Source organism: Lycorma delicatula, chromosome 4 (assembly GCF_047948215.1).
Source record: "Lycorma delicatula isolate Av1 chromosome 4, ASM4794821v1, whole genome shotgun sequence".
Taxonomy (NCBI): domain Eukaryota; kingdom Metazoa; phylum Arthropoda; class Insecta; order Hemiptera; family Fulgoridae; genus Lycorma; species Lycorma delicatula.
In genome coordinates, this window is record NC_134458.1 from 154421989 (window position 1) to 154443560 (window position 21572).

The 21572-nt window shown below is 40.6% G+C and overlaps 1 protein-coding gene across 5 annotated transcripts in view; it reads right to left on the bottom strand.

Annotated features, from left to right (window-relative positions):
* LOC142323984 (putative inorganic phosphate cotransporter) overlaps positions 1-21572 on the bottom strand; it is a 65281-nt gene that overhangs the window by 15572 nt on the left and 28137 nt on the right. For all 5 annotated transcript variants that reach the window (XM_075364453.1, XM_075364448.1, XM_075364451.1 and 2 more), the window contains one exon: positions 1823-2046. In XM_075364453.1, coding sequence (XP_075220568.1) covers positions 1823-2046 — 224 coding nt within the window. The remainder of the gene's footprint in view (positions 1-1822; positions 2047-21572) is intronic.

Genomic DNA, 21572 nt, shown 5'->3' on the forward strand with positions numbered 1-21572 from the left:
TTTTGCGCCCTTGAAAGAATCACTTGGAAGGGAATGATTAAAAAACAATGAAAATATTAAGGAGCGCGTGCGCAATTGGTTGACAACTCATTCACAAACTTTTTACGATCGAAGTTACATTCAAGCTTCCAAATTGTTGGCAAAAGTGTGTAGATTGTGCAGGAGATATATAGAGAAATGATGAAGGTATGTGAAGTAATATTGTGTATATTATATTAATCAATAAATTTATTAAAACAAAATAACCGTTTTATTTGATTCACCCTCGTAGCATATTGAAATCATCCCTTCCTTGTTTGTATAAACAATATATTTACTACTTAGCCAATTATAACGTTGATCTTACCTATTTTGTATCCTACTTTCTTCACAATTGATGTTACAAAGTTTAAATTTTTTTATTGATTAAAATTAATTTCTAGTAAGTTTTTCTTTTATATTTCACAGAGTATTGAGATCACAATAATGCTGGACTGTACTATATTTCAGGACTACTTCCTGATGAATAAGGTTGTCTTCCTTACAAAACATTTTACCATTTACATTTCCTTCCATTTCAGGGTTAACTAATCCCTGTTACTTTAATATATTACCTAACAACCTAATTCTTGTGTTAAGAATTTGGGATATTTTTTCCAATTTATCTTTACAAAAATCATTTCAAAGTTTATTAATTCACTTAATTTGCAACATTCTAAAAATAAATATCATTTTAGATATTACCATTTTTACAATATGTAATAAGACTACATTTCCTTCCTATAATTTGATTTTGTTGCCATACAGTACTATACACTATATAACTTCAAAATTTTTAATTGTTAGATCTCTAAAGTTCCTTTGTGAATTAAAATGTTTGATAAGATTACAAAATATTAATTTATTTGCTATTTAAAAAATAATTACATTTTTTGTGTAAGAAGTTTTAGATTTAAATAATTTTTTAACTAGTTGGGTGAATGGGGGCTAATTAAATTTTTTTTTTACTCAATAGTTAATGTTAATTTTTTCATGAAAACTGGACAAAATGACCTTTTGGGGTCCAGGTCCATTTTAGTGAAAGTTTAATGGGACAGTTTTAAAGACTGTTTGTTATAGAGAGAAACATTTTACGTAGATATAAGATTTTCCTTTTAATGAATGATTATTATTATTACTGTTAAAGTACTAAGTATTACAATTTGAGAAAAAATGATAAAAGAGGTGGGGTTAAATGCAACAGGGAATATTTTGTAACTGTGTTGCCAGGATACATTTATTTTTGGAAAATATTGAGGGTGGTGTCAAATGAAATATTTAACTGAATATTCTGTACACCATGAACTTATTTGCATTCCCAGGCTACCAAAGCTAAAAATAATCAAATTATTGATTTCTATGTTTGCATAAAATTTCTTCTATATTTTCTACAATATCCTCTTTAATACCTCAAAAAATTGATGATCTTTATTATTATTACCAGTAGAAATAGGATAATAGTAGCATCTAATTGAAAAAGATAGAACCTTTGTAAGCTTTTACATTTTATATTATTTCTGTCTTTCTCATGTACATTATGCAAATCCTTTGAATAAGGCTGGCTCCAATAGAGGGTCACTGGAGCATATCTCCTAAATATCTGATCAAATGGGATAAGGCTGGCTCCAATAGAGGGTCACTGGAGCATATCTTCTAAATATCTGATTAAATGGGGGTTTTCATCCATTATTACACATCAGTAATTTACAGATAAAATTATATTAATTTTAAAAATTTATTTTTCAGAAGTAGTAAATTGGCAAATATTTATCTATTCATTAGATGTCATTGATTTTATACTTACAGTCTTTTCATGAGCTGTGTGTGTAAGTGTTGATTTGATATAATCATGTTCTGTGGCGCTTATACTTTTATGTGAATCAGGACTATTGGCTCCTAATGATAACCATAATAATACCCAGACCACATTTAAAAGTCCAGATATGTAGAATACTAGTGGCCACCCTATTGTGCTATTTATCATAAAGCCAGATGTATACATTATTAGAGCTATACCAAAATTTAAACCTGTAACAATGTTATAAAACAAAAGTAAATTAATGATTGCATCAAATATTTGTTATTTTATTACAGTTAACTACAAAATATTTTGAGCTCAAAGTATTAATAATTTGCTGTGTAGTAATTGTAAAAATTATTATTTACAAGTTACTTTAGTTTAAAATAAATAAATAAATTTATTTATTCCTCCATCACCGTATTTATCCATTTCATTCTTGGTCTACCCCTTGGTTTTCTACCTGTTTCCCTGCATATATCATCCTGTCTAGTAATCTTTCCTCATTCATCCTTTCAATATGTCCAAACTACCTGAACTTTGACCTTCCAATTGACTTGATAAGGCTTCCCAGTTTCAGTTCCTCTCTAATCATACTGCTCCTTACCCTATCCTTTGTCTTCCCTAGTATGCTTCTTTCCAGTTTCTGCTGCCTGTACTCGAGTATCCATCTTTCTGCCACCTGTTTCCTGTCGCGTAGATAAGAATTGGCACAAAGTATGCTTTAGATAAAATTCACTTGCCTTCCGTACTCTTTTACTTATTTCTTTAATCATTCTCCCATCGTAATAAAAAACTGTTCCCAGATAAGTAAACTCTTTTACTCTTTCTATTTTTCTACCATTCATAGTTATGTCCATTGAATTTCCATTTTTTCTGTTTTGCATAATCACTTTACTCTTCTCAACACTAAACTGCATATCACATTTCTGAATTTCTTCACTCCACACATTTATTGTATTGCACACTATATCCCTTTCAGACTATATAACCAGATCATCTGCAAATAATAAGTTGCTCGTTCCTTCTGCTATTTCCTTTGTATTTGAAGATTCTAGCCATAGTTATGAACAAAAGTGAAGGGATACACATTTACTTATTTCAATCCATTCTCTTTCTCAAACCAATCTGACTTCCTAGCCTTGTCCTGACGCAACTCATGCTCTGCTCATACATAACTTTAACCATCTGGATGTCCGCTTTATCTACATTTCTTTCTTCTAGCACTCATTACACAACCTCCCTATCCATACTATCATATGCCTTTACTATGTCCAGGAATGCCATTACTAATTTCTTATTATAATCCCAGTTCTTCTCATTTATTTGTCTCTGCATAAATATTGCATCCGTAGTGGATCTACCATATCTGAATTCCATGTTCCTTTTTCAACCACCCCTCAGTCTTCCTTCTGATGTGGTTTTCCAGTACCCTTTCAAACAGCTTTGCCTTATGTGGAAGTAGTGTAATACCTCTATAATTACTACATAACAGCTTGTCCCCTTTTTTAAATATGGAGATTATTATTCCCTTTTTCCTCTAGTCTTCTGGAATCACTTTCATTTTCCAAATACTTCTGAAAGTCTGTACAGCCACTGTAAACCACAAAGTCATGCAGCCTTCACCATCTTGGTGCTTACATCATCAATTCCTGGTGCGTTGCTTCCTTTAAACATCTTCTATCTACTTCATTGTTATTAACATCCCTCTTCTGTCCCCACTCCCCTTGCCATTGTCCTGCCCTTTTCCTCCCTTCTTTCTCCCAAACGATTTGGGTTTAGGAGTTCACTAAAGTATTCTTTCCTTGTACAAAGTATTTCTTCCTCACTATCACATGACCTAGATTGTTCTTAATAAACTTTGCATCTTCTCTCATTTTTCTTTTAATGACACCAAAAAGTATTTTTTTTATTCCCTTGTGGTCCCTTTTCAGATTTTTTGTGAACTGTTTCCAACACTTGCTCTGATTTCTGCTCACAGCTTTCTTATATTCCCTTTTTTCATCCCTTTATTTATCCCTGTCTTCATCCTTATGGTTTGGCTCCATGTCTTCCATGCTAATGCTATCTTCTTTTCAACTGCTGTCCTTACATCATTCTACCACTTTTCTTTCCTTTCCTTTTGCTTCTCTACTGGTTCTACCACAAAGCCGCTCTGCTATACTCAACATGGCCGTCTTGAAGCACTCCCACTCTTCCTTCACCTCTTTTATTTTTCCTTTAGTTAAGCATTCTTGTATCCCTTCCCTCTTTCATTGTAACTCTTCCCTTATCTTGGTTTCTTTTAACTTCCACACTTTAATTTTTCTTTCCCTATAACCTTCACACTGGGAATTTTCCCAAATCTAAACTTAGCCACTACCAACCTGTGTTCTTCTCCAACTACTATTTCTTTACTCACCACCCTTGCATCCATCAATTCCCTCCTTATCTTATCTCTCTCTCCACTAATGGATAGTCAATTACCAATTTTATTCTCTCTTCCCATCCATACCTTGTAACCTTCTTTCTATTCTTCTCATCAAACCACAAGTTATCCAATGAGACGTTATTCTGTTCATAAAACTGTATCGTTATTTCAACTTCCCCATTTCTTCCTCGATATCCATGTGGTCTCAGTACCTACTCTAATCCATCTCTCTTTTTCCACCTGTGCATTCGTGTCTCCTTATCCTCAATGCAGCTTTCCAGTTTCTCTACTGTCCTATATTTTCTTCAACACATCCCACCTGTGATGCACACACTTGTATGATATCCTGGGTATTACCTCCAATCCTTAGCCTCAATCTTATGACTCCATCATTTATTGCCTCCACACCCTCTCTATGCACTCCTTTATCTCATTAACCACAGTAAAGCCAATTCCATTTTTTGCCTTTTGCCCATCACTCCAATACAGAACATATCCTTTCCTAAGATCCTTTCTACCTTTTCTCTTCCATTTAGTTTCACTTAAACCCAAAATCCTCATTCTATTTCTTTCATACAATTTAACAGTTCCTCTATATGCGTCCAGTAGGAGACATAATATTTGCTGTCTCTATCCACATATCATTTTTCCTTTCTTCTTCTCATTTTCATTTCTTCTCTTTGTACTCAGTAGCTCACTTTTCACTTTCTTGCTGGTACATCCAATAGCACGAATCGCCTGTGGAAACGTCATAGCCTTTTCTTATCTTTTTTACCATCCTTCATTTTAGGCTCATATGCAATAAGGTCACCACACTCAAAGACATTTTAAACCTACTGCTAGACATTTTAACACTCATCATGTCACAAGACCCTTTTCATGATGAGTGTTGGCCACCAGTAAATAAGCCAACACCTCCCTCAAGTGTAGTGACAAGGATAGTAAATCAGGGGTAGTGCACCAAAGGACCTAGCAGTAACAGTAGGACCTAGCAGTAACAGTAGGACCTAGCTTTTCATCCCACTATACCCACAGCTGCAAAACACTTCACATCATACATATACACTACACCAAGAACACTACACAAATTACAACATATACTCTAACACAACTACACAACATCCTATACTGTTTTCTCTTACATATACATTTGGTGGTGTTGTGACATCTTACGCAACCGTAACCCAAGGTGGGAACGGTTCACCTATCCTGCTGATGGGTGAATGGCTTTACATAGTGAGTCTTGAACTATGTCCTCTGGGCACCAAGGTGAACCCAGTTGTATTTAGCTCTAGCTCCAGTACGCGTGCGCTCTGCTGGAGCAGTCCGTTTTATCACCGGTACTCGTGACCAAAATTTCAGTTTCAAATAATACTATGATGGTTGGTGGTCCATCTGAAAAAAACCACCAAACCTAGTCTTGTGAAGAGGTCTCGGTCAGCTTTGTCTGACGAGGATAAAAGTCCTATAGAAGAGAATTACAAATCATTAGACATGAATTTTAAAAATATTCGATTCGTTGTCCTCCAGAATAATCAAGAAGGTGGTTCCCTCCAAAAGGTGTCACCTTTCTTGATAAACAAAGTTATAACAGGTGCAAGTGGTTCCCCGAAGAACATCAGAAAATTATGTGATGGATCGATTCTGATTGAAACATTCAATGATGAGCAGAGTCGATCTATCTTATGTCTCTGTAATATGGGCAGTATAAATATAAGGAATGCCACAAAATACGAGTCGCAGGGTAATTTTTTGCCAAGATCTTATGGATATAGATGTCACTGAAATAGCTGATGAGCTTCGTGCCAAAGATGTAGAAGTAAAGCAAGCATATAATGAAAAGGCAGAACAGAATGGAAGAACCAACACCTTCTCTTATACTGACTTTCAACCTTCCAGTCCCATTGGAAAAAATAAAAATTGGTTATCTTTCAGTTCGAGTACGACCTTGACATTGGGTTCCCAAGGGTTCCCAACCCTTGACATTGTTTTAATTGCCAAGGGTATGGTCACACTACAACATCTTGCTCGAAAACAGAGGTCTGTGGTAGATGTGTTAAGGAAGGCCACAATGATGCTAACTGTCAAAAAGATGAAAAATGTGCTAATTGCAGTGGTTTGCATACTGCTCACTCTCGAGATTGCCCAACTTTTAAGGAAGAAAAGGCAATTCTCAGAATCTCTACGGAGCAGAAACTATCTTTTCTGGCGGCTCGCAGAGAATATTAACTCAAGGAACATGGTTAAACCAGTATCTTTTGCTACCGCTACATCAAAACAAGTTCCTACAAATTTAAATAATCAGCTGTGCAGATCCTGCAATGAGCTAAAAAAACTTGTTCAGATGTTATCTGATCAAGTTGCATCCTAATAGCCACTATTTCAGAACTGACAAAGATGAACAAAAAATCTTCCATTGCAGTTAGTGAATCCAACAGTGGGATCCCTATGGAAGTTCCTGTTCCTAAAGTTTTACCATTATGGGCAAAAGTAGTCACAGTTGATGGTAAGTCATCTAATAAGCTCCCTGTTAAAAGAATCCACATAACCACCCCGTCTGGGATGTCATCTGTGGCATCCCATTCTGTTAAAAATCCTCCTCCATCACCCTGTATACAGGAGGATATGGTTGAAGAACCACCCGACCCCAGGGCATTGGAGTTCTTCAAAATCAGAAATACAAAAAAGAAAAACCGAATCACATACAAATAATTTTTATATACTTTCCTGAATGTATTTATCTATACTTATGAACATTTTTCAGTGGATTGTTAGAGGTCTTTGGTCCCACATTGAGGATGTTAGTGTTGTAGCATTCACATGAACCATTAATAATGTGCTTCCAAGAATCTATTACAGCAAGATGCTGTAACTCTCAGAGGCTATACATGTGAAAGATACAATTGTCTTGTAGACAGTAGAGAGAGTGGTGGTGTTGCTATTTTCATGCGGAATGAGGTGTCGGCTATAAGACTACCTCTAACTACCCCCATTCCTGCTGTTGCTGTAAAAATCTGTCCTGTATAATTTGCAATTTGTATCTCTCCCCGAACTCTGAGTTCAGTGCTCTAGAAATATCAAATCTCCTCTCGCAAATTCCATTGCTGTTGTTAATAGTAGGAGACTTCAATGTCCACCACATTTCCTGGGGCTCATCTTTCTGCTTCACTTGAGGAAATATGATAGTCAGACAAGAACTAGACTTTTGTCTTCTGATTGATGGATTATACACATTTATGTTTTCATCATCTGGTACACTGTCAAACATCAATCTCTCCTTATGTTCACCGAATTTACTCCCTCATCTTAACCCTACTCTCCTGGACCGGATTTACAGCTAAGAACTCGGCTCGAGAGAGTGCCCTTATACACTAAGGGGGCCCCCCACCTATCGGCAGTATGTCCGACACGGCATGTCAGCTCCCCTGGTCGGATCTTTTAAGTGCTTGCCTCTAATCTCCAACGGACGGTAACCGGGCCCGACTGTGTCGTTCCCGAGCCGTCCGCCAGAGACCGGAATTCGGTCACAACCATTGCCTGCCTCAAACCGCAGAAAGGAGAGACCAGGTCCGGCTATGCCGTTCCCAGCCCCACCTCCCCGAGGCCGGACTCGGTCTTAACTTAGTTCCATCCTATAAGCCCATGGAGTCCCCACCCGTTCATTGAAAGCCACACACCTAGGCATGCGACCCCTCACGTGTAGGGCTGCCCACTCTTCCCTATGCTAATATTCCCGTCGTCTTCCCTCAGCTTCCTTGGCATCTTGATTTACCCCCCCAGAGGGGAGAAAATCCCGTCTCGTAGCGTGTCTGATCGCTACACTACCCCCTCCGTTCCTAGCCAGTTGTGGCTTAATCGGAGGTCATCTTCTTGCCCTCAAATTTATCACATTCCACAGTGCTCAGTTCGGCCTTGTGAGATGCTCCGAGGGACATCTACATCAGTAATTTTGCCGTCAAAGAAGACATCAGACACCTAATACTACCACGTAGCCCTCAGGAACTGAGCTAGAAGCCTACACGCGGAAGATCGAAGACCCCGCGCCTGTCACCAGTTTAAAGTCCTAAACAATAGCCTCCTTGGCAGTCAGGACATCGACCGCGTAGACCTCGAAGTTACACCAGTTAGCCTGGGAAGCCAGAATAAACGTGAGGATATCCTCCGACCTAAGCCGGTGAATGCCGCTCTGGCCCTCTGAGCTCGCATTCGCTGCATACAAAAATGATATGTTCAGCGTCGTCTACTCCGTCGCAGTACAAGCATGTTAGGTGGGGGGTTACGCGTTAATGAAACCTGTGCAAATAGCTCTCGAACGCACCGTGACCAGTGAAGCAATGTATTATATAATAACTCGTCTCGCCAATCTTCTGTCAATCCATGCGTCTAAGCCGGGTGTAAGCCGCTTAGTCCATGAGTTGCGATCTTCAGATCGCCACTTCTCTTTCCACTTATGACGTACTAAAGTAGCGACTTCGGCCCTATCTATACCTGCGAAGCGAAAAGTGCGTTTCAAGGCCTGCAATTCTATTGGGAGTACAGAAGACATGACACAGGCTGCCTCATATGAGACGGTACAGTACCCCGAAATCACGCTGAGCAGAATGTTACTATGTATGCTCCTTAGATGCGTGCAGTTGCGACTCACATCAATGGCTGCAATCCACACTGATACCGCAAAAAGAAGGGAAGAAGCCACCGCTGATGTGATGAGCCTCCTCTTTGAAACTCTAGGTGCCCTCTGTCCTGCTAGGAGCTGCAACTCGCCACCCGCGGGTTGTGATGGACGGCCGTTTAGTTAGGTATGTCACTCTTCAGAAGTATCTGGGTGTTATCCTTGATGAGAGGCTTCTTTTCAAGGAGCACCTGCAGTATGTGGCGAAAAAGGCAGTTGATGCTTTCTTCGGCGTCCGTAGAGTAGTCCATCCCGATTGGGGGTTGAATTTCCGTACCATGCAGATTCTTTACAAAGGTGTTTGCGAGGCCATTATGTTGTACGCTGCGCCCGTCTGGGCTCATCGTATGCGGTACCAATGTTATAGGGACATTCTATTACGAGCCCAGGGTCTTCTTATATTAGCGGTTGTCGGCGGTTATAGGACTGTCTCGCGAGAGGCAGTAACTGTGATAGCAGGCATCAAACCTTTGGATATTTCGGCTACAGAACGTAGCCAGCGGTATGTTGCAAAGAAGGGAGGCCTTCTTACTTCAGGGCGTATGCGTGAGATCGAAGACCAAGGTTTTGACTCTTGGCAAGATAGGTGGAACGATTCTTCAACAGGTCGTTATATGCATGGTATATTTCCCAATGTTAGAGAGTTGCGAGCGGTTAGCTGGGTATCCCCCAACCGGCACACGACGCAGTTCCTCTTCGGACATGGTGCCTTTAGGGATAAATTGGCTAGGTTTAGGTTGGTCGATTCCGGCTTCTGTCCGGACTGTAGGGACGATGACACCGTGGACCGTGTCCTACACATATGTCCCAGGTACGAAGCTGTTAGATCTAATTGGTGTTATTTTGTGTTGGAATAAAGCTGTTGGCGCAGTTGCGGCCGCTGCCAACGGGCATGGTTATCCTTGTCCCGGGGGGTGCGGTCGCACTCCGACGAGGGCGTTTTGTGAGCATACGACACTGTCGGCGGGACGTGGCTGTGTGCCGCTTCGGTGGTAGGCAGTGGCGTTTCGACGGCGGTTACGAAAAATGGTGAATGTCACGCGGGACTCCGCGATGGAGCTGCGTGGGAGTAGGCGTTCGTTCTCTTCTCCCGGGCAGACCGAAGTGGAGTCAGATAGTTTGAACTCATTGAGTTATTAAGCGGGGTTCTTTAAGGGAGCTAGGACCAAATTTCGCTGTGTAAAAACTTTAGTGGGAAGTTTTGTTGAAGTGGTAGTTTCTCGGATCTGAGACATTCAGTAAGTTGGCTCATTAATAGTTAGTGCTAGGCGCGGGGTCTTCATTCCGCGGTTAGGCTTCTAGCTTAGTTCTTGAGGGCGACGTGGTAGCTGCAGGTGTCCGTTGTCTTCTTTCTGAAGGCATAAACACAAAACTATCTCGGGGTGAACTTTACCGATGCAGATGTCCCTCGGGGCATCTGCATCGGTGGCATCTCTGCAGGGCCTGAACTGAAAGCTGTGGTACGTAATCAGTTTGAGGGTGAGAAGATGTTCTCCGTTAAAGCCACTACTGGCTAGGAACGGAAGGGGTGGTGTAGCGACCGGACATGCTGCGAGGTGGGAACTTCTCCCCTCGGGGGGAATCGAGATGTCCTGCTAGGAGGCTGAGTTTTACTAAGGGAACTAGGACTAAATTTCATTGTTGCAATCGACATGTTTAGTGGTATGTTGTGTTATTTTTGCCTCGAATTACGAGACATTCACAAAATTGCCTCATAACAAGTAGAACTACGCGCTTCCGCGAGCTCGGTTAGCTAGTTCAGAGGGTGACGATGTAGGACATTGAAGATGTCCGGACGAGGCCTACAGCGAAGACAATATTCTACCGAGGCATTTGCATAGGTGGCATCCCAACAAGGCCAGTCTTATTACTATGAGATGTAAAAATCAGGGTGATAGACGACTCCCGTTAAACCCAATAGGGCAGGGAACGGGGGGGAACGTCACTAGGCTGACGGGGTTGGGATGTCCTGCTAGGAGGTAACTCTGGTCTCCTTAAGTGCGTCCAGAGTTCCTGTGTTTTGGTCTATTCTCAGTTATTTTTTTGCCTGCTGGTCGTGTGTGTACCTTCCAGCAGTATCAAGGCAGGCTTCGCTGATTATCAGACTGTGGACACAGTTAGCGCTTGTTCATTTTAGGCTTATTGTTTCTTACTTCCTCGGAGGTAAGAGGGTTGCATTTATACGACGCGTACCCGCCTCATCGCGGCTAAGTGTCACGCCACTCCTGGTCGTAAGGCCCTGTTACAAGCAAGGGATTTTCCCTAGTCCTGCTTTCGCTCTTTTCAGAGCCGGGGTCGTTATCTGTGGTTTCGTGCCATACGTTTACGTATTGCATCCAATCGATCCAGTAGCAGCCAAGAGGTACAAAGAGTGACAGGGGAATGAAGAAGGTCCCCAACTGTCCGTGGCTCTCTGCGGACAGTAGTCACATTCGTCGGTTCGCCCAGAGTTCTTTGTAGGAAGGAAGACAGCGAGCATGTCTCGACCCCACGGTAGGGAGGCTAGGGTATGTCTGACAATGCTAGAGGACCAGCTGGTAGTGAGGTCTGGGGGAAAGAGGAGAGTGGAAATTTCACCGTTCCCCTCGTGCTCAGAGAGTAAGGTCTCCGAAGTAGATGAAGGGATTCCCACCCGGGAAGTTAGACGCGACTCGCCCGTTGGTAGAGAATTTTCTGGCTGTTCAGGGAAAACCTGGCAGTTCGTACGCGATCTTGGCTGCGGCGCATCAGAGTATAGACAACCTTCTAGACTTTGTCGAAGGTCCCCCCAGCGTTAGCGCGGGAGCGAGGAGCAGAATATTGCCACGTTTACGGCATGTTAAGGTTGTTCTGTCTGCTTTGGCAGGTGGTTTTGAGAAGTTGGCCTCCAGGCCCGCGGAGGTCAAGGTAGTTCAGGTCCCAACGCCTGCTCCGAGACAGCAGAAGCAATACGCTGATGTTGTCAAAGACAAGCGTGAGGCTAGTCAAGCCTCGAATCAGCCCGAGGGTATTTTTTTCAACAAGCCTGAGGAGTCTACTAAGACTAGTAAGACAACTCAAGGAGGATTTCCAGGTCGCTCTTCGCAGGGACCGGAAAAAACTCAAATTTAGGGAAAGAGAACAGCAAGGGTCTCGTAGTGGTTGCGAATGACAATGAGACAGTCCAAGTCATCTCGGAGTCTCCTGAGCTATAGAAGCTCGAGGTTAAGGTCGACCTGAAGCGAAAGCGTAGGCCCGGGGTCATTGTCTATGACATTGACCGACGGCTATCCGATGAGGAGATTCTGTCTCTCGTTAGGGAGCAGAATACCGAACTGGATGAGGCCGACTTCAAGAAAGAGTGTAGGCTTCTCTTCAAGACCGGTAAGCGTGATGCCCAGCGGTATCACGGCGTGTTTGAACTTGGTGCTGGTTTCTTTAAGAATTTTGTGTCAGAGGGTAGGTTGTATGTTGATCTAACGTTCTGTAGGGTTAAGAAGTACGTGACTGTACAAAGGTGCTTCAAATTCTGTTGTTTTGGCCACAGGACTTAATTCTGTAAGTATGCGTCGGTCTGTGCGCATTATGGCGAGTAAGGTCACAAGCGCGATGACTGTCCGCAGAAAGCCGAGACTCCATCGTGCGTCAACTGTAAAAGGTTGCGAAAAGAGTGCAAGCATTCGGTCAACAGTAAGGACTGTGGCTGATACTTACGTGCAGTAGAACTGTATTTCAATTCCTTGGATTGTTAGTATCCTTCGTGAAGCTTGGTTTTTTTTTTGTGGAGGGCGAAAAACGTCTGTACGTTATCATTGCCCGGGTTTTTTTTTATGAAAAAAAAATAAATAAAAGTAATTAAAACTAGTACGTAAAACTAAAACTTAAAATAATAATAAAAAAATAAAAGCAAAACAATTAAACAAAGTCCGAGATGGGTGTAAAAGGCCCATTCTCGGATAACAAGAGCACAAAAATGATACAAAAAGGTTAAAAAAAAATTAGACACAAACATAAAACTTAGAACTAGGTTAAAACTAAAATAAAGAAATTAAATAAAACTTAAAACTAATATCACTAGAATCTTTAAACTAATATCACAGACCGAGTCATTAAAACATAAAAGCTAAAATAATAAATAAAAAAAACTATAAAAAAAATAAAATTTAACAGATTCGGATAGGGAGTGTAAAATGCTCCCTCCTCTGTTAACAAAATCAAATCTATTAAAAACTTTTCTAGAATAAGAAATATACCCGACAATATTAAATTTTTTGGGTTAACCCTACACTACGCAGAAAAAGAAACATCCGGTTTAAAACTTCATTGTCATTGCACAAGACACCACGGATGTTTCTGGGTAATTTGTGAAGCTTGGTGTTTGTATGCAGTTAGCTGAATTGGTTTTTATGAGTCTCGGGGTTGTTTTTCGCAACGCCCATCACAAGCTGGGTGATCTACCAGGTCATTGCTGTCTGTTGACAGCAATTTGACATTGACTCTTGATTTGAAAACATTGACTCTGTTCGCAGAGTCGCTTCCGCATCGAACTAGAGTAGATCTATCCTTTATTTTCGTTAGTCTCAGTCTTCGACTGAGTTGCCGGACTTTTTGATTGTGGGACCTTTTCTTTCTTTTTCCTGTTTAGCCTCCGGTAACTACCGTTTAGATAATTCTTCAGAGGATGAATGAGGATGATATGTATGAGTGTAAATGAAGTGTAGTCTTGTACATTCTCACAAACATTCCTGAGATGTGTGGTTAATTGAAACCCAACCACCAAAGAACACCGGTATCCACGATCTAGTATTCAAATCCGTGTAAAAATAAGTGGCTTTACTAGGACTTGAACGCTGGAACTCTCGACTTCCAAATCAGCTGATTTAAGGAAGACGCGTTAACCACTAGACCAACCCGGTGGGTTGATTGTGGGACCTGGTAGAGTTCTAGTTTTTCCCTGCGGTTTTTACCGCTGTTCTGCTTGACTAGCTTACTGCTCCGCTACCTCTAACCTGCGCTGGCGTTTGTGGGTACCTTGTCCCGCTTAGGATATCGGGTGGCTAGGGCTCCGCCCAGACAGTTGAATTGTCTAGAGGTAGGCGTGCTAGGCACCGTGCCTCGGTTAGATTAACTAAGTTTTAATGGAGGTCGTGCCCGGGGGAGTTTACTCTCCCGGGGGTGATTACTGATCTTAGCATGTCGATTGGTCGAATTGGAGTGCACACTTGCACTCCAATCAATATTCAGGTCGAGGCATAACTTCTGCCATTTCCGCCGTTTGTAGTCTTTGATTTTGAAATTTAACGTCCTCCGTGCTGTAATAACATTTTTAGCGGCTTCTTCATAGGCAGGACCGCCTGCCCTCCTCAGCCGTTGTTTCCTGTGACGATGTGCCTGGAGAACTCGCCTCTGGTCAGCGATCTCGTTAGTCCACCAATAGACTGGGTGGAAACACCTGCACGTGGTCGAAAGCCGAGCCATTTCTCTTGTTACGAGCTCCTGTAATATCTCTGGGGTAACAATCCGGCCGTTGGAGAGTTTACCAGCAACGCGACCAACAACAAGTTGGTCGCGTTGCTGCCCAGATCCTGAGCCCAGATCGAAACAACGACAAGTTTCGATCTGGGCTCAAGTAAGTCTAGGTGGTTTATATCCACCTGAGTCATCAGGTAGTGCCTCACGGTATTCTAGGAGCGCATTCCATTCCATTCCATTCACTATAGTTAGGTTTAAGACGGTGCTGTGTCCACGTGCCACGTAAGTGGAGGTGCCATCGTTCAGGCATCTAAGGCCCAAAGTGTACAGTATATCAACAAGAACTTCGCCCCTCCTATTATTGTGAGAGCAGCCAGCCCCCACAGTATGACAATTAAGGTCACCCAACAAGGTGACACGTCTATACGATCCAGCAACGATGTCCTGTAGTGCACCAATATAAGCAGCGTTCACATTTAATGAGATGTTCGGACTAACATACGCTCCAATGAGCGTGAACCATCTCAACTGAACAGCTACGATACCGTTGTCACAGTGCAACAATTGCCATCCGTGTCTGTTACTGACGTTGAATAATGCAACGTTCCCAGTCATGTCTGGTGTAGCTGTTTGTATATTGGGCTCCGAAGTGACTATAATATCCACGTCATACTTGCAACCTCCCCCACCAAATCATGAGACAGGATGCTACGATTGGCATTTGTAACCATGATCTTAATCATGCTTATTTCGGGCGCACGTCTTGCCTCCGGTACAGTGGTCGGTTTGATTACAATCGAGGCAGCTCATAGCCTCACGACAGTCCCTTATAAGGTGCCGACTGCCTCCACAATTATAACAAAGTGTCGCCCTGTCAGGCTCTTTGCAGTCTGCACTCCTGTGTCCCGTAGTCCAACATTTGTAGCACCGTATCGAATTAACCCGGATGTAGGCTCGACAGTAGACCCACCCGATTTTAGTTCTTAATTCAGTTTTGGGGAGATACATTTTTGTATCTCCCCAAAACTGAACCCCAAAAATTGGGGGGGTTAAGGGGCTAAACAAGAGGAAAAGATCCTCCCGGATCGGATAGATCCGGGAGGATTTTGAAACTGAAACTGCGGGAAGGAAGTTATTAAGGAAGGAAGATCCTCTTGTACTGGTCTCTAGGACTTAGAAAAATTCAGCTCAGTTACTTACTGCTGTAGCAGAAAAATGACTTAGTCGTTGTTTACTCCTCAACACTCACGTCAGAGTCCTGTAGTGTCTCGTCGAAACACTTAGAAAAAATCAGCCAACCCACCAATCGGTTATACATTGCAGCATATGACTAAAAACACTAGTCTAGAAAAATCGTAAAAAATAATATTATCCGTCAACCAAAAATCTTGATAATTTACAGCCGTGTCCAGTATAATTCCATCAATTCCACACTATGTTTCTATCAAAAATCACCAAAAAACCCACTAAAAACAACGAAAATCGCGGAGCTTGATATACCACCACCTCTCCACACACGATTCCGTCTTAATTGTCCTGCTTGTGACGACCTTCACGGCAGTGACCACAGGCCAGTTATTATAAACATTGGTGTCGACCGCAAAACAAATGAAAGGCCACGGAGATGGACTGATGAAAATGCAGATTGGAACAGTTACCATAAAGTCTTCCCATCACAGTGTGATTATAGTGCAGACGCCCTTGACTAACTTTCATCTCTTACGTCTCTGATACTTGACAATACTAATAGATATATCCCACAAACATCGGGAAACCCAAGACGTTGTTCCGTTCCTTAGTGGAATGATGATTGCCGAAACGCTATTAGCAATCGGCGATAGGCACTGCACAAATTTAACCGCAGGCCTACAAATGAACACAAGATTTATACCGTAAAGATAGACCAGTGTGTCGTCGAGTATTCTTGAACGCTAGAAGGAAGTCGTGGAGGAAATACGTGGACACCATCTCACGCACTACTCCCACCTCTGCTGTGTAAAAGAAGATCCGTACAATTAGCGAATCACCAAAACAATCCATTCTCGGACTTATTCATGAAGGAAAATCGCTTACATCACCTTCTGCAGTGGCAAGTAACTTGCAGATTCTTTCCGTTCCGTGTCTCTCACCTCATCATACAGTATCGAATTCCAGCGGTACAAAATACAGACGGAAGTACTACCGTTCAACATTAGTGATTCGGTCGGTGAATTAAACGCTCCATTTTCATTCAACGAGTTGTCACACACACTTAAAAACTCACGTGTCACCTCCCCTGGACCTGACAACATACGTCTCAGTATGATCTCGCACCTTCCAAATTTAGTCCTACAACAACACGTATTATATATTTATAATGGTTTATTCTCTTCACAAGTTTTCCCTTTCGGTCTGGTCAGAAGCCATTGTCATACCAGTGCTTAAGCCTGGTAAAGACAAAAAAAGGCTCTCAAGCTATCACCCTATCTCCTTAACAAGCGTCCTTTGCAAAGTAATGAGAGAATGATCAACCGCAGGCTTACGTGATATTTAAAGAGAGATGGTCTTTTATCTCCAGAGCAGTGTGGTTTCCGACAAGGGCGATCATCCGTTGACCATTTAGTATTATTGGAAACTGCAATTTAGAACGATTTCCTGCTACGCCAGCACTTCATCGCTATCTTCTTTGATATCACGAGGGCGTTTGATACGGCCTGGCGACGTGGTATCCTAAATACCCTCAAAGAACGGAGAGTAAAGGGTAACATGCTGGCTTTTATTAGAGGTTTCTTTAATGACCGAACTTTCGGTGTTCGTGTCGGAGATTCTCTATGCTTTAGAGAATGGAGTCCCTCAAGGAAGTGTATTAAGTGCCACATTGTTCGCTATAGCCATCAATAGTATTACTGATTGTGTGCACCCACCTGTTTCATGTTCGTTATTTTCTGATGATTTTTCCGTATATATTATGTCCCGTTCAACAGCCACAGCAGAGAGACTACTACAGAACACAATATCTCGCCTTGAAGCTTGTTCCAAGGTGACCGGCTTCACATTTTCACCTGAGAAAACAAAATTTCTAGTCTTTTCTCGCTTGCGGGACCCGTCACTCCACAAGTTTTTCTCAACGGAGAGCAAATTCCTATCACTCCTGATATCAAGTTTTTAGGTTTGATTTTTGACAACCGTCTTACCTGGGTCAAACGCATCAAAAAACTAAAAACAAAATAAGGGCAACCACCTATCGTCTTTCAACAAAATTTTCAACATATCCTTTCCAGAATAAGCCCAGACGCAGTAGTATACACAGGTGAATCGAAACAGAATGATACCGTTGGATGCGCATTTATTGTTAATAGCAGAATCTGTATGTTTGGTCTACCTAATGTTACAAGTATATTTACTGCTGAACTGTACGACATCAATAAGGCTTTAAATATCGTCATATTCTTATTTGTAGCGACTCGTTTAGTGCACTCCAAGCTTTGGAAGATTTTTACTCTAGACATCCCTTGGTCATCGAAATTTATAATGCAATCGCGGAATTGAACAATCGGAACACACAAGTGAGCTTCTGTTGGATCCCTAGCCTTGTAGGAATTGTGGCCAGTGAACGCGCAGATTCCGCTGTTAGGGACGCATATAGTCAACCTTCTTTTACCAATCGTGTTATACTACATGCGATTTCAGCAATTGTGTAAAACACGCTTTTCGAAGTGTCAAGGTGACTGGACTGCCACAGTGGATAATAAACTACGTTACATTAAAAACACTGTATTGCCGTGGGACTTGTCTTTTAAAAACTCCGTCGATAGGAAGTAGTCCTTTATCGATTGCGGTTAGACTTTACTTAAGTCACACACGGATGTCTAATGTCAAAAGTAAATGCACCAACATGCGTACGATGCAACTGCCGCTTGACTGTGCGTCACATCCTTGTGGATTGCATTTGTTATGCGGCATTGCTTCGTAAATTTAAATTGCCCAGGAACATTCATCAAATCCTGGGCAATGATAAGGAAGTTTTGGACCGGGTGTTTTTATATCTTAGATATAAATGTAAGTATTTTACATACCTTTTAAATAGTATTATTTGTATTTTTACTGTTATGCGTTTGATTTTAAATTTATATTTTCTTTTGTTATCCGAGAAGAAGCCTTTTTACACACCTCTCGGAGTTCGCTATTTTATATTTTATTATTTTAGTTTTTAACTAGGATAAGTTTTTTATCTTAATTTTCTAGTCTTCCCCTTATCCAAGTAGGGACTCTTACATCCCTCTTGGATATTTTTAAAAATTCTTGTTATTTTACTTAAATTTTACGTTTTTAGTTTTAAGCTTATTTTTAATTTTATATTTTACGGCTGTGATTTAGTTTTAAGGGTTTTAAAAATAAATGTTTCAGCTATCATATTAGTTGTAAGTTTTTAATTGTTTTTAGTTTTTAAGGCATTTTTCTTTATTAAATTTTATTCCGGGCGATGATAACGCCCTGCGTTTTTATAAGCGTTTTTCACCCACCAATAAACACAAAAAAACCAAACCCTTTTCAGCTTAGTGGTATTTTTTACTGCCCCTCCCTGCTGGCAGTATCCCACCACACCACAGGTCTTGCCGCTGCCTGTACACCACTACTTATCTGGGACACCCTTATTTGCAGCTACCTGTCATACTGATGGCTATTCCCCCATCCACAATCCAGGCCCTTTTACCCTCAGCTAGGCTCCCAATCCTTAGGCCCAGGATATATATAAATATATATATATATATATATATATATATATATATATATATATATATATATATATATTACATTATATTTCACTTATTTATATATAACAGGCATTCAGTAAGTTCTCGGCCTGACAGTTCTCTGTTGAAAAGTTTCAGATACATGCGTTTTATTTGCTTGTTTGTTATAATTGAGTAAGGCAAACAAGTTTGATATTTTCTGAAAAGGAGATAAAATTTAAGTTTGAGCTGTTATAAAGTACTTTACTTTAACTCTGATTTGCATACAAAAAATATGTTTCTTCTTCCATCACTTTTTATGGTAAAAAAATGAGCTGCTGAATTTAAATATACGAGGGCCATTCAATAATTAAACAGACAAATGCTGTACAGACAGCTGTATAGCAAAAATCATTTATTAAATAAATACAATTTTTTTGTCTATTTCTCCATGTAATCCCCACCAACTTCTCTGCACTTATCCCATCGTTTTACAAGTCTTCTTATCCCCTCAGCAAAGAATTCTTTACCTTGATCTTGAAGCCAGTTTTCTACTTTTTTCTTTACCTCTTCATTGTTATTGAACTTGATGCCATGCACTAAACTTCCTTCATCAGACCAAATAGATAAAAAATCTGAAGAGGCAAGGTCAGGGCTGTAAGAAGGATGAGGTAGGGCTCCCAACCCACTTTGCCAATAATTTCCAGTGTCAGTTGTGCCGTATGAAGTCAAGCATTGTCTTGAAGAAGTAGCACGTCTTTCCTCTGCCATCCTGGACATTTCCTTGCCAACATGGGCTTGACTTTATTCTTAATCATGGCTGAATAGGATTTTTTTTTTTTGTCTTCAGTCATTTGACTGGTTTGATGCAGCTCTCCAAGATTCCCTATCTAGTGCTAGTCGTTTCATTTCAGTATACCCTCTACATCCTACATCCCTAACAATTTGTTTTACATATTCCAAACGTGGCCTGCCTACACAATTTTTCCCTTCTACCTGTCCTTCCAAAATTAAAGCGACTATTCCAGGATGCCTTAGTATGTGGCCTATAAGTCTGTCTCTTCTTTTAACTATATTTTTCCAAATGCTTCTTTCTTCATCTATTTGCCGCAATACCTCCTCATTTGTCACTTTATCCACCCATCTGATTTTTAACATTCTCCTATAGCACCACATTTCAAAAGCTTCTAACCTTTTCTTCTCAGATACTCCGATTGTCCAAGTTTCACTTCCATATAAAGCGACACTCCAAACATACACTTTCAAAAATCTTTTCCTGACATTTAAATTAATTTTTGATGTAAACAACTTATATTTCTTACTGAAGGCTCGTTTAGCTTGTGCTATTCGGCATTTTATATCGCTCCTGCTTCGTCCATCATTAGTAATTCTACTTCCCAAATAACAAAATTCTTCTACCTCCATAATCTTTTCTCCTCCTATTTTCACATTCAGCGGTCCATCTTTGTTATTTCTACTACATTTCATTACTTTTGTTTTGTTCTTGTTTATTTTCATGCGATAGTTCTTGCGTAGGACTTCATCTATGCCGTTCATTGTTTCTTCTAAATCCTTTTTATTCTCGGCTAGAATTACTATATCATCAGCAAATCGTAGCATCTTTATCTTTTCACCTTGTACTGCTACTCCGAATCTAAATTGTTCTTTAACATCATTAACTGCTAGTTCCATGTAAAGATTAAAAAGTAACGGAGATAGAGAACATCCTTGTCGGACTCCCTTTCTTATTATGGCTTCTTTCTTATGTTCTTCAATTGCTACTGTTGCTGTTTGGTTCCTGTACATGTTAGCAATTGTTCTTCTATCTCTGTATTTGAACCCTAATTTTTTTAAAATGCTGAACATTTTATTCCAGTCTACGTTATCGAATGCCTTTTCTAGGTCTATAAACGCCAAGTATGTTGGTTTGTTTTTCTTTAATCTTCCTTCTACTATTAATCTGAGGCCTAAAATTGCTTCCCTTGTCCCTATACTTTTCCTGAAACCAAATTGGTCTTTTCCTAACACTTCCTCCACTCTCCTCTCAATTCTTCTGTATAGAATTCTAGTTAAGATTTTTGATGCATGACTAGTTAAACTAATTGTTCTGTATTCTTCACATTTATCTGCCCCTGATTTCTTTGGTATCATTACTATAACACTTTTTTTGAAGTCTGACGGAAATTCCCCTTTTTCATAAATATTACACACCAGTTTGTATAATCTATCAATCGCCTCCTCCCCTGCACTGCGCAGTAATTCTACAGGTATTCCGTCTATTCCAGGAGCCTTTCTGCCATTTAAATCTTTTAATGCTCTCTTAAATTCAGATCTCAGTATTGTTTCTCCCATTTCATCCTCCTCAACTTCCTCTTCTTCCTCTATAAAACCATTTTCTAATTCATTTGCTCTGTATAACTCTTCAATATATTCCACCCATCTATCGACTTTACCTTTCGTATTATATATAGGTGTACCATCTTTGTTTAACACATTATTAGATTTTAATTTATGTACCCCAAAATTTTCCTT